The 14,492-nt window shown below is 40.7% G+C and overlaps 1 protein-coding gene across 3 annotated transcripts in view; it reads left to right on the forward strand.

Annotated features, from left to right (window-relative positions):
• The window catches only part of MTFR1 (mitochondrial fission regulator 1), a 56,980-nt gene that overhangs the window by 21,794 nt on the left and 20,694 nt on the right, over positions 1–14,492 (forward strand). For 2 of the 3 annotated variants that reach the window (XM_054708313.1, XM_054708312.1), the window contains one exon: positions 6,669–6,767. In XM_054708313.1, coding sequence (XP_054564288.1) covers positions 6,669–6,767 — 99 coding nt within the window. Of the gene's footprint in view, positions 1–4,501; positions 4,532–6,668; positions 6,768–14,492 lie in introns of those variants that run through there. The other variant, XM_054708314.1, reaches the window with a different exon arrangement.

The following is a 14,492-nucleotide window of genomic DNA, read 5'->3' on the forward strand; positions in this document are numbered from 1 at the left end:
AAAGTAAAAGGTAACTCATGTTTCCTATAATATTATAACTATAAACATGGAGAAAAAAACTAGTATAATATGGTTATTCTCTGATAAAGATGGGTTCCATTTTTTCAAAGTAAATCTCAGAACTTGCATGCTTTTTCTTTATTGTATTTATATAAAAATACTCTGTTCCTTCATCTATGTGTTTAAGGTTAGCTAGAGAATTCTGTTTTACTGCTATTTGTATTTTTTTTCCCTTAATATAGTTAATACTTTTATTTAAAAATCATGAAATTTAAAAAAATATATTTTCAACATTATAATAGTGTATCTCTAAATATCCATTCAAAATATTCCCAGATTTAGCACAAATTGGTCACTTGTTCTTGTCTCTGTACATTTTTTTAAACCAGGTCTCTTCAGAAAAAATGATATTTAATGCTTAAATTTGAAAAATTAGGATGACCAGAGTTGTTGTTATTATTTTTTAAATCATTTGACCTATAAAATAAAAATTGAGCCCGGCTGGTGTGGTTCAGTGGTTGAGCTTTGACCTATGAACCAGGAGGTCACAGTTTGATTCCCAGTCAGGGCACATTCCTGGATTTTAGGCTTGATCCTCAGTGGAGGGCTTGTGGGAGGCAGCCAATCAATGATTCTCTCTCATCATTGGTATTTCTCTCTCTCTTCTCTGAAGTCAATAAAAATATATTAAAAATAATAAAAATTATAATTCAGAGATTATCATACATTGTTAGGCAACATATGATGTAACTAATAGTCCCTTTCATGGGGACCATTAATGGAAATGAAACTGCCTGTATGTTTGTAACACTAAAGCTGATGATTTTCATTTAGGTCATTAAAAAGTTACCTGACTAATAAGTGGCAGAGCTGTAATATGAACCCAATTCTGATTCTAAAATCCTTCCTCATTTTAGTTACCTTGTATAATAGAAGGGGAAGAAGACTTAATATTTATTAAAGACATATTATATATAAACTAGAGGCCCGGTGAATGAAATTCGTGCACGGGGGGGGGGGGCAGTCGGACATCCCTCTCACAATCCAGGACTGCTGGCTCCCAACTGCTCGCCTGCCTGCCTTCCTGATTGCCCCTAACCACTTCTGCCTGCCAGCCTGATCACCCCCTAACCACTCCCCTGCCAGCCCGATTGATGCCTAACTGCTCCTCTGCTAGCCTGTTTGCCCCTAACTGCCCTCCCCTGCAGGCCTGGTCCCCCTCAACTGCTCTCCCCTGCAGGCCTTGGTCCCCCCCAACTGCCCTTCTCTGCAGGCCCAGTCACCCCAACTTCCCTCCTCTGCTGGACTGGTCACCCCTAACTGTCCTCCCCTGCAGGCTTGATCGCCCCCAACTGCCCTCCCTTGCAGGCTTGGTACCTCTCAACTGCCCTCCCCTGCTGGCCTCATTGCCCACAACTGCCCTCTCTTGCTGGCCATCTTGTGGCAGCCATCTTGTGTCCACATGGGGCAGCCATCTCATGTGTTGGAGTGATGGCCAATTTGCATATTACTCTTCTATTAGATAGGATAAAGGCCTGGTGCACGGGTGGGGGCCAGCTGGTTTGCCCTGAAGGGTTCCCAGATCAGGGTAGGGGTTCCCTTGGGGCGTGGGGCGGCCTGGTCGAGGGTCCTGTGGTGGTTTGCAGGCCGGCCATGCCCCCCGGCGACCCAAGTGGAGGCCCTGGTATCTGGGATTTATTTATCTTCTATAATTGAAACTTTGTAGCCTTGAGTGGAGGCCTAGGCCAGCCAGGGTGTGCGGAAGCTTGGCTTCCTCCATCGCCGGGGGCAACTCAAGCCTCCTGCTCTCTCCAGCTCCGTGGCTGCTGCCATTTTTGTTGGGATTTATTTATTTTCTATAATTGAAACTTTGTAGCCTTAAGCAGAGGCCAAGGCAGGCCAGGGCAGGCGGAAAGCTTGGCTTCCTCCATTGCTGGGGAAACCCAAGCCTCCTGCTCTCTCCGTGGCCACAGCCATCTTGGTTGTATTAATTTGCATACTCGCTCTTGATCGGCTGGTGGGCGTGGCTTGTGGGTGTAGCGGAGTGATGGTTAATTTGCATATTATTCTTTTATTAGATAGGCAATCTTAAATCATTTAATACTCATAGACTCGTGAAGTGGATATTGTCCCCATTTTATAGATGATGAATTGGAAGCATAGAGGGAACAATAATTTGGCCAGCTTTATACCAGCAATAAGTGATAGAGCCCACTATTTTATTGAATTTATTGGGGGGTGACATTGGATTATAAAATTATTTACATTTATTTTTCTAAAAGAGCGTACTTTGAAAGCCAGGCCTATATGCTGCCAAGACCTTCACTACCTTCCGTTTGCCTCAAAATTTGTTTGAATTTAAAATCATATATTCACATCTTTCCACTCTTTCTTCTCAGTCTGTTATATTTATGTCCTTAAGCAAAAATATTTTTAAAATAGAGACCTAAAGAATAAGATGCAGTTAATGTGATTTTGATTAATCTCAGTATTTTATGTTGAAAAGAGTTATAGCAAATATTTAATTTGTATTAGAAATATGTATATTTCCAGTAATACTTAAAAATTGTACCCTTGTTTTCTTTTGTTCTTTGGAAGATGAATGTAGCTAGGAGTTCAGAGTAAGGAAGAAAACTGAAGGAAATGTTACCTTCATTTGAGAATTTTGAAATTGTTAGAAGAGTTTCATCTTTATCTCTACCCCCCTCTCCTCAGCACACACTTTTAATTTTCTCTTGGCTTTCTTGGAATTAAGAATTTTCACTTGTTTGGTCCTAGACTCCCTGAAAATTTTATAATGGCATTGACATTCTTCCCAGTAAAATGTTGTATATGCACACTATTTTGCATGTAATTTCAGGGATATGTGAGCCCCAGAAGTAAGAACCCTTGTATTAATATTATATATAAATGGTATATATTGAACGCCGCTGGTGTGGCGTCAGTGGTTGAGCATAGACCTATGAACCAGGAGGTCATAGTTTGATTCCCAGTCAGGGCACATGCCCGGATTGTGGGCTCAATCCCAATTGCGGTGCATGCAGGAGGCAGCTGATCAATGATTCTCTCTCACCATTGATGTTTCTTTCTATCTCTCTCTCTCCCCTCTCCCTTGCTCTCTGAAATCAATAAAAATATATTTTAAAAAATGGTATATATTGAGAAAAACATCTTAGTTTAGAATTAAATTTATACTTTTTCCTGCTAAATGGTGTGTCTCAAATAATAGTGGAAATTAAACCAGTTTATAACAAATGAATTACCACATAAAACTTGAGTGCAGTCATTATGATGAGACACATGACAGCTTCAGATTCTAGCTTCACACTTCAACATATCTACAATAGCATTTCACAATGTTAAAACACCAAATTGCTTTCCTGTGTCATCCTTCTCTTTGCTGTCATCACTTTCAGCACTGTTGCTAAATGTTATGGACTGCCATTACTAGACACAGACATGCAAACACACACACAGAAATTCATTACTAGATTACTTTTCAGTAGTTCTTATAAATTATTAATTAATTGCTTCTTAATGGGATTGAATTCTTATTAATGACATTGATTTGTCTAGTAATGACAGTTTTCTCCCTGCCCTTTCTCTTACATTTGAAAAAATAGTAATGACAGTTTATCTTTAGAGAAAGTCTTTCCTTCTCCAAACAAGTATACTGACAAGACAGTTCAGCCACTGTTAGGGTAGGAGATGCACTCCTATACAGCCTCCCAGGGTACAGATGGTGACTTTTCAATACCATCTGTTCGTTATCTCTTCATAGCCATTTACAATTTCTCCCCCTCCGTGAAAGCTGAAAAGGAAAAAATAAAAGCCTAGTTTTAGAGTTCCTGGAAGTTAACTGCTCACTTTTTTCCTATAATCCGGGAAAGGTTATGGCTCTTCTCCTTTTTAAATATTCCAGTCATTAGCTTACATAGTCACTTCATATTTCTTAGTGCTAACTGCTATGCAATTCACAAGTAACAGGAGAACAACATTTTGTTAAGTCTACTTTGTATACTTGAAAAAATAATCACATAAAGCAATCTGCTCTTTTACTTCCTTTAACTTTGTACTAGTATAAACCTAAATAGTCTACTTATTCCTTATAAATAAAAGCTCAGTCTTTGTTCACCTTCTCTTGTAGAAGCCGCTGGTATTTTTTTCCTTCTAATATTAAGCAGATGGGAAGGTAATAGTAGTTGAAACAGTCCTGAAGCATGCCATAGCAAGGAATGCTAAAAGCTGGCAGAAATATTAGTTCCTGACCGTGCAAATCCTTTCTAAAATTTTCCTTGTTAGCTTTTGTCCTCTTCATCTCCAGTTAAGTTCTTTGCTTACTGGAGGGACAAGAGATTTGCTTTAGACTCTATGTAGTTGTCATATTGTGATGCATAGTGTTCTACTCCTATAACATAGAATTTTGATTTGTGACTAAATAAAAGACGAGAAGAGAAATGACTGAAAGGTATATATACTATTGCCCTACGGATTTATTTTTAAAAGATCAAGACCTATGAACAAATATAAGGTAAAGAGTTTGCTTAAATACTGTTTTAGAATTACTTGCCCATGTTTTTATTTTTTCTTGACCTTGTAAAACTGCAGTGCTTCTCATTGTCCTTTAGTGAGATATTTTTTCTTCTCTTAGTCCTTGTGTGTTATTGGTAGTAATCCTGTGATAATCCCCTATATGAACATTGGTAGGCATAATTTGAGTTCCTGAACTACAGGTAATTTTTTTCTAAGCATCAGGGTAACTTTGCCTCATATTCTTTGTTTAATATTCATATTTCAATATTGATGTCTTGTTTTTCTACTGACCAATTTTTCAATCTGTACCATCTTTTAAATTTATATTTCCAAAGCAAGAGTTATAGTTTTCATTGGTTATAGTAGCTAGTTGTAGGTTACAGGACCTCACCCAGGTGAAACTTTGAACATCTTGAGGAGAATCACATAACAGCTGAGGCAGATGCCAGAAGTATCATATACTGTATATTACCCCTTGATCCTCACTTTAACTTACACTGTTATCCCTAAATTGGACTTGGTTGATAAAATCTGCCCTAGCTGGTGTGGCTCAGTGGATAGAGAGTGTCGGCCTGGGGACTGAAGGGTCCCGGGTTCAATTCCGGTCAAGGGCATGTACCTTGGTTGCGGGCACATCACCAGTAGGGGGCGTGCAGGAGGCAGCTGATCGATGTTTCTCTCTCCATGTTTCTTTCTTTTTTTTTTTTTTAATATATTTTATTGACTTTTTACAGAGAGGAAGAGAGAGGGATAGAGAGTTAGAAACATCGATGAGAGAGAAACATCAATCAGCTGCCTCCTGCACACCCCCTACTGGGGATGTGCCCACAACCAAGGTACATGCCCTTGACCGGAATCGAACCCGGGACCTTTCAGTCTGCAGGCCGACGCTCTATCCACTGAGCCAAACCGGTTTCGGCTCATCCATGTTTCTAACTCACTCTCCCTTTCCCTTCCTCTCTGTAAAAAATCAATAAAATATATATTAAAAAAAAAAAAAACCTTAAGAAGTCAGATTTCTTCTATGCTCGTTTTGATTTGTGCATACTTTTAGAATGCTGTAAAGGTCTACTTTGGGTTATGTATTGGAGGCACCACTGTTTGCAATAACATTTATTGCTTGGCCATACTGTTTATATTAGAGTAATTTCATTCTTTAAATTAGAATATCCATGGAGTGACTTTAAAAAGGGATCGGTGTCCATTGCTTAAAATACATTTCAGCTGATTTGGTACTATTTATTTAATTTTAGGATATAATTGAATATTAAAGTTTAATGAATGAAATATAATCATATCAATCTCATTCTTTTCTTTTTAAATTGCTTTTAATAGCATACTACCTCTCTTTACCTCTTCTTCTGTCTAGGCTCTCAAGTGTAGCACTCAAAACAGATGGATAGTTTTTTTCTTTAAGGAAAGATCATATACGTGGGGAGAAGTTTCAAGGTACAATTTGTAATGATTTAACATTCTACATGTGTGTTTTTTTTGTTTGCTTTTTGCTTTGGGGGTTTGTTTTTGTTTTTACTTTAAGGATAGCACAACATCCTCTGTGTATTATGATTTCGTCTGGGAAAATTTTGCTCATTTAGGATTACCACTAGCCCATTTAGTACCTTTTTGTAAATTAGAAAAAGGGTCCTTTCCCCTGGGAACAAGACTTCACAAGAAAATGTATTGCAACTGGAATTTGGCCCCTGCTCACCCTTGGCCAAGTGTTTTTGTGTAGCAAACAAAATGCATTACCTTGCATGGTACAAATTCAGATTCTGAACTTTGTACTGATTTGGATTTTTTTTGAAAAGTCATTATAGGTAAAGTAGCTCATAGTTTTAAAAAATGTATGTGCATGTAAAATTAGGTAACTAAAAGTATAGCAGAAGAGGTAAAATAGTGTTTCCTTTGCAGAACAGTATGAAAATAAATGACGTTTTTACTTTAAATGAAGTATTATTTTATAATTTTTTTCAAATTGAGAAGTATTAGTTTATTTCCCATAACATTTAGACATTCTGATTCTATAATTAATGCGTCAGCATGTTATGCAATTAATTGTTTAGGGCTTTGTGTTAACAGTATTATAAGTCATGTAATTAAACGTTTGTGTTTTTTTCTTTTTTCTGTTTACTCAGGTACTTTGGTCTGGGAAGCCATATGGTTCATCTCGAAGTATTGTACGGAAAATTGGTACTAATTTATCTCTGATCCAGTGTCCCAGAGTTCAGTTTCAGGTACTATATATTTAAAATTTTTTGTATTAGTGTTTGTATTAGGAACATACGTAAATAGGCAAAATAGCTTTACTAGTATTTGTAAAACTTTTCCCTCTATCAATGCTACTATCAATAAAATGAAAGAGAATTTTTATCAATCATAGTAAAGTCTTTCTAATCTTAGTTCCTCTGAGAAGTGATTATTCAAGATCTTTAAGACATTTACCCTTCTTAAGAATACATATGTGAGGATTTAGAAACACATAAGAAGCCAAGCAGTTGTTACTTCCCAGGTGACCTCGAAGGTAGGCCTTATATTACTTTAGGAGTTTCGGGTTCCACCATTATTTTCTTGAGTTATTACACCTTCCTCTTTGGATAGCCACTCTGTCACTCTTGTTTATTTTTAGATGTCTCTGTGCATGCCTTTTAAGTTGCTTTCCCCATCCTTTGTTTAAAGCTTAGCATTAATTTTGGGAAGTATTGCCTTGGCAACAACTGTGTTAAGACAGAGGTAATTGTGGTTCTCTGAATGAGGTAATAGTTGAACACTGATTTAGGAATACTTTTGAATGGTCAGGTCTTAGTCTCTTTTAGCACCAAATCAGGGGCAGCTCCACTCTTTGCTTGCAGGTAAATTGCTATTTTCTTGATTTGGGCTTTTGTTCCTTATTGCTGGTATAGTGTTAGACATGCTTTGTTCTTGTTTTTCATTAATTTCACACAAGAGTTATACACAAAACCTTTTAGTTCAACATTTAAGAATATAAAGTTCAGCAGATATCTATACCAATTTAAAATAATAGATTGGCATATAAAATGCAGAAGATAAATTTAACTCATCATTCAAAAGTTCAAAAGTGTCCCTATGAGCTTATATGATATTATGTCATATTCATAAATCACTCTTCCTGGTAGATAGTAGTAAAAAACACACACAAAAACCTGTTCCTAAGTAAGTGGTAGCAATTAGTGTTCAGTTTGACTAACAGGTTGCTCATTGTTGTGCTATAGTCCTGCTTACAAATGGACTGGCAAAATCTTTGTGTATCAATCTAGAAACTGACAGCTTAGAAATTTTTAATAAGTAATTTTGATCAAACAATAGGCTTTAAAAAATAATAATCAAAATGAAGAAATCTGTGATAATGAATCTCTCCAGCATAATTTCTGAGAATTCAGTTCATTGAACTTCCTTCAAATAACTATTGTTTTAACTAAGGCTTGTTAATTTTTTTTCTGATTTGCTCAGTTCCATTCACTTTTTCTTTTTACATATTTATCTACTTAAACCAGTGGCAGAAGACCTTGCTTCAATAGTTGTGTTCATGTAGCTAGAGACGTAACAGGACATGGGGATAATCTAGCATTTTCTGGTAGCAAGCAACCCAAATCCTCCTTGACAGTCAGGCTGAAGTACTAGAACCAAGTACATTTCCTGGGAAGGAAATAGCACTTTCTCAGTCACTGAAAAGGGTATGAGTAGAATAAACCTGTTAGATTTAGTACAGGAGCTGCATTTGAAAAGAGATGGATTATCATAAGGAAAGGAGTAAAGTAAGAGAAATATTGGTCACTTGAGAATGTAGTGGAAGACATTTGTTTATACTGAGACTTTTACTTCCAGGCAGTTTTGTTGCATACTGAGTCTTTTCAAATTAAACATCAATATTAAAGTGGGTATTTTATCTGCTACTTACTTATTATAAATATGCTGTTTTTACTCTGTATTTTCTGTTTTTTTTTTTAATACATCTATCAGAAATATTAAAAATGTAGAGTATTCAAAATATAAAGGATGCAATTTAGAGTAATACAATTGAAAATGCATTTTTGCTATTTTTCTGGCTCATTCAGGGGGCTTGATTGATGTGGAATGTATTTGAACTGTCTAGAAGTCCAACATGAGTAAATACTACTATAGAAAGTGTGGAATTGGGGAATCACAGTTGGACCCAGGCATACTGTTTCTTACTTCCTAGGTTATTTTGAGAGAGACATACACATTTTCCTCCCTCTTGTTGCTCTTCTCCCTTTTCCTGTTCACCCCCAGACCCCTCACTCCTATTCTTGGTGTGTCATGAATAGAAAGCATCAATATTCAAACATTAGTGGCTGAGTCTTGTCTAGAATATTTGAGTGCTACATACTTCAGATTAGTGTTCTTTATACAGGTACACTTCTTGGCCTAACTGGTGTCACTGTATGTCATCATTTTAAAATATAGAATTGATATTTTCAGTTTTTCTTACTATGGTAGGAATTGGCTGAAAAAAAAAAAAAAGGAATAAGTAAGTCTAAGAAAAAAGCTAGAGATTAGTATTTTACTGTGTTCATTTTAAGAATACATATTTTGTATTTGGCTATAAACAAATGGTAGTAAAATAGACTGAATCTATTTACTATTACATTCTTTTCTTTTTTAAAAAAATATATATTTCTTTATTGATTTCAGAGAGGAAGGGAGAAGGAGAGAGAGAGAGGAATATCAATGATGAGAGGGAATCATTGATCAGCTGCCTCCTGCACGACCCCCACTGGGGATTGAGCCCGCAACCCAGGCATGTGCCCTTGGCCGGAATCGAACCTGGGACCCTTGAGTCGGCAGGCTGACGCTCTATCCACTGAGCCAAGTTGGCTAGGGCTACTATTACATTCTTTTTGGCAAGAAACTGAGAGCATCCTCGTACCAGTGTGTTTTTTTATGAAGAGTCACATGCGGACAAAATGAATTTTTTAAATATTTCATTCTAAGTATTTTGAACATGCTTTGTATATTTCCTTTTTTTATTTTATTAAATGAATCAATTTCCTTAGTGAAGTTTTACATTGTCAGAATATTTTAAATTATCTGAAGTTACTTCAGTAAAATATTTCAAATATAATTGGATTTTAGATCATTTAAATTGCATAAAATGTTCGTTAAACTGCTTAAAATAGTAAAAATACAATACTATTGCTGAGTTTTTGCTCTGAATGAAATGCTTTTCCACACTTTCTGAAAGGAATTTGAATACTTATAAATCAGTAAGCACCAACGTTAATTTAAAATTTTACAATGCCCTTGATTTAAAATTAAATTATATTCCTTTCACTGTTGTTTTTTTTCCCTCCCCCACTACTAACAATAGCCATGGTAGGACAGGACCTTGCTGGAGCTTTCAGTAAGTGGCTTTTTCTTTTTCAAACTTCCCATCAGTCATCCATGCATGTCAGTAATGGCATCTAAATCATATTTCAAAAATTCCATATTGTCAGTTCCCTTGCCTGCACTGACTTCACCTTAACTGGTATTTGACTAATTGAGTTGTCCTTCCCATTCCATGCTTATGTTACTCAGTGCACATTTCAGCAACAACTGAAATGGCCTTTTTTTTTTTTTTTTGTCTTTGTAAGTTGTTAATCTGTCTGAATAGAAGCAATAACCATGTACCACAGGGACCAACCAGTGGGGGATGGGGTTTATCAGCTCAGTAGGCTTATAAAGTAGATATATGTTTAATGACGTATTTTAACACAAACTCTAAAAATTGTGTCTTGTGGCAGTATTTGTAATTATTGTTTTGGTCAGGTTATATCTATTACTAAGTGTATTAAAGCCAGCCTTCAGCCCTGGCTGATGTGGCTCAGTTGGTTGGAGTGTCATCCCATACACCGAAAGGTCACAGATTCGATACCCGGTCAGGACACTTACCTAGGTTGTATGTTTGGTCCTCAGTTGGGGCACATGGGAGAAGCAACCAATCGATATTTCTCTTCCCTCCCTCCCTCCCTCCCTCCCTCCCTCCCTCCCTCCCTCCCTCCCTCCCTCTCTCCTTCCCTCCTTCTCGCCCCCTTCTTCCCTTCCTCACTTCCACTCTTCCTCTCTCTAAAATTAATAAACATATCCTCGGATAAGGATTAAAAAAAAAACAAAAAGAAATCCCCCAAAACCGAGCCATCTGTGTATCTTAAAGTAATTATACGTATTTTACATTAGATCTCTAACGATTTCACTTTACCACTATAATTTCATGTTACCATTCATAATAATATAACTATACGAGGAAATAACTATTTCCAACAATCAGTACACTCTCGTGTGATACCCTGATCATTTCATTAATGGAACAGTGTGAATGACCACAGAGATAGATAATTTTGTATGATCACTTGCACTGTGGCAAACTTAACATTGTTTCATTCATGAAAAACTCACATCTAACAGAATATATTAATAAAGTGGTTTAAAAGAAATACTTTGTTTATAAGCAATAACTTTATTATAGAGATATATCAGTAGAAAATCCTCTCAAATTGGAGAATCATACAACTTAGAGTCAGATTAAATGAACATTTTAAGAAAGCAAAAACTACTTTTATCATTTTCATGGTTCATTTTGCAAAATAGGTTTCATTATTTAAAAAAAATCAAAACCTGTTACAATAACTATTTCAGGTTTTTTTTTTTAAATTTCTTTATTGATTAAGGTGTTACATGTGTCCTTACCCCCAACTATTTCAGTTTTAAAAATTAAACTATTGCCGAAACCGGTTTGGCTCAGTGGATAGAGCATCGGCCTGCGGACTGAAGGGTCGCAGGTTCGATTCCGGTCAAGGGCATGTACCTTGTTTGCGGGCACATCCCCAGTAGGGGGTGTGCAAGAGGCAGCTGATCGATGTTTCTCTCTCATCGATGTTTCTGGCTCTCTATCCCTCTCTCTTCCTCTCTGTAATAAAATCAATAAAATATATTAAAAAAAAAAATTAAACTATTATACATCCATATATGATTAAACTATTGGACTAAAATTATCTATATACTAGAGGCCCGGTGCACGAAATCCGTGCACCTGGGGGGGGGGATGTCCCTCAGCCCAGCCTGCACCCTCTCCAGTCTGGGACCCCTTGAGGGATGTCCAACTGCCTGTTTAGATCAGGCCTAAACGGGCAGTCGGACATCCCTCTCACAATCCAGGACTGCTGGCTCCCAACTGCTCACCTGCCTGCCTTCCTGATTGCCCCTAACCACTTCTGCCTGCCAGCCTTATCACCCCCTAACCACTCCCCTGCCAGCCTGATTGATGTTTAACTGCTCCCCTGCCAGCCTGTTTGCCCCCAACTTCCCTCCTCTGCTGGCCTGGTCACCCCTATCTGCCCTCCCCTGCAGGCTTGATCGCCCCCAACTGCCCTCCCTTGCAGGCCTGGTCCCTCCCAACTGCCCTCCCCTGCTGGCCATCTTGTGGTGGCCATCTTGTGTCCACATGGGGGCAGGATCTTTGACCACGTGGGGGCAGCCATCTTGTGTGTTGGAGTGATGGTCAATCTGCATATTACTCTTTTATTAGATAGGATAGAGGCCTGGTGCATGGGTGGGGGCCAGCTGGTTTGCCCTGAAGGGTGTCCCGGATCAGGGTAGGGGTTTCCTTGGGGTGTGGGGCAGCCTGGGCGAGGGTCCTATGGTGGTTTGCAGGCCGGCCATGCCCCCTGGTGACTCAACTGGAGGCCCTGGTATCTGGGATTTGTTTATCTTCTAAAATTGAAACTTTGTAGCCTGGAGTGAAGCCAAGCCTTCTGCTCCGTGGTGGCAGGGGATTTATTTATCTTCTATAATTGAAACTTTGTAGCCTTAAGCGGAGGCCTGGGCTGGCCAGGGTGTGCGGAAAGCTTGGCTTCCTCCACCGCCGGGGAAACCCAAGCCCCTCTCCTGCTCTCTGTGGCCGCAGCCATCTTGGTTGGGTTAATTTGCATACTCGCTCCTGATTGGCTGGCGGGCGTGGCTTGTGGGTGTAGCGGAGTGGTTAATTTGCATATTACTCTTTTATTAGATAGGCTATAAAAACCTAAGTGATGGTTATGACTGGAATGACTGGTTGATCAGTCGCTATTATGCGCACTGACAACCAGGGGGCAGACACTCAATGCAGGGGCTGTCCTCTGGTGGTCAGTGCACTTCCGTAGCCAACCTCCCACAGCCCCTCCCTGCCGGCTGGCCGACCTCCTGCAGCCCCTCGCCCCGGGCCCTGATGGGGAGAGCGGCCAGCCAACCTCCCGTGGTCTGTCCCCCCAGCCGGCTGGCCCCCTGATAGGCCTCAATCACTGGCCAGGCTGAGGGACCCCACCTGTGTATGAATTCGTGCACTGGGCCTCTAGTCTGATAATAGAGAATTATTCTCTCTTTTTTTTTTTATAATAAATCTTTATTGTTCAGATTATTACAGGTGTTCCTCTTTTTTTTCCCCTCCCCTCCACCTGATTCCTAACCCCCTTCCCCCCACTGAGAATTATTCTCTTACTTTTTGGTAATTTTTTAAAAGGTATGAAATAGCCTTTTATAAAAAGACTAATGGCCTGGTGCACGAAATTTGTGCACATTAGAAGGGAATTAATTAGACGAAATATTTTAATATTGCTACTTGCCCTTTCTCTATAATAGAAGTGTCAGAGATGAAAGAAAATTAGTAAAATGTATATTAAATCTCACTCCTGTCAGAGTCTGGGGCACACCACGGGACCTAGAGTCAAGTCCCCACCCACCACCCGCACACACTTCGAAAATGCAGGAGACCCAGATGTGGCCGGCCTCACCCCTGCCAAGCCTCTCTGGGTGGGGGGTGCAGCCTCAGGTCCCCCAGCCCGGCACTGGGTGGGGGGGTGCAGCCTCAGGTCCCTGGCCCGGCGCCGGGTGGGAGGGCCAGCCTCAGGTCCCCTGGCCCGGCGCCTGGGCGGGGGATGTAGCCTGAGGTCCCCTGTCAAGCCCTGCCGGGCGGGGGACACAGCTTGAGGTCCCCCGTCAAGCCCCGCTCGGTGAGGGGTGCAGCCTGAGGTCCCCCGTCAAGCCCAGCACCCCCTGCAGCGTCATTTAAGCACTGAACAGGGATGCACACAGGCAGTGTCACGTCCCTAGCTGGGGATGGAGGCAGGCAGCTTCACCTCAGCGTTGGGCCAGGACACACGCAGGCAGGCGTGACGTTAGCGCTGGGGGCAGAAGTCCCCACCCCTGTCCCCGCCCACAGACTGGTTGTGACTGTGACACTGTAACGGACAAATTAGCATATTACCTCTTTATATGTATACACTAGAGACCCAGTGCACGAAAATTCATGCATGGGGGTGGGGTCCCTCAGCCCGGCCTGCCCTCTCTCACAGTCCAGGAGCCCTCAGGTTATGTCTTACTGACGGCAGGGAGTGGGCCTAAGCCGCAGTTTGGCCTCCCTCTGTAGGAGGCGACTGGGCCTATAAGGGGAAGCGCTGCCCCCATCACCCCACCACTGCTGCTACTGCCCTTGGCCCTCACAGCCACCGTGGCTTTGTCTGAAAGGACATTTGGCTGTCCGATCTAATTAGCATATTATGCTTTTATTATTATAGACTAGAGGCCCAGTGCACGAAATTCCCCTCAGCTCAGCCTGCATCCTCCCCAATCCGGGACCCCTTGGGGGATGTCCGACTACTGGGTTAGGCCCGATCCGCAGACATCCGTCTCACAATCTGGGACCACTGGCTCCTAACTGCTTGCCTGCCTGATCACCCCTAACTGTCCCCCCTGCTGGCCTGGTCACCCCCAACTGCCCCCCCACACCGGCCTGGTCTCCCCTAACTGCCCCCCCCCACCCGCCAGCCTAGTCACCCCTTACTGCACCCCTTGCCGGCGTGTTCGCCCCAAACTGCTCCCTCCCGCCAGCCTTTTTGCCCCTCACTGCCCCCCTCTGCCAGCCTGGTTTCCCCTTACTGCCCCCTGCCAGTCTGGTTGCCCCCAACTGC

Source organism: Eptesicus fuscus, chromosome 19 (genome assembly GCF_027574615.1).
Source record: "Eptesicus fuscus isolate TK198812 chromosome 19, DD_ASM_mEF_20220401, whole genome shotgun sequence".
Classification (NCBI taxonomy): domain Eukaryota; kingdom Metazoa; phylum Chordata; class Mammalia; order Chiroptera; family Vespertilionidae; genus Eptesicus; species Eptesicus fuscus.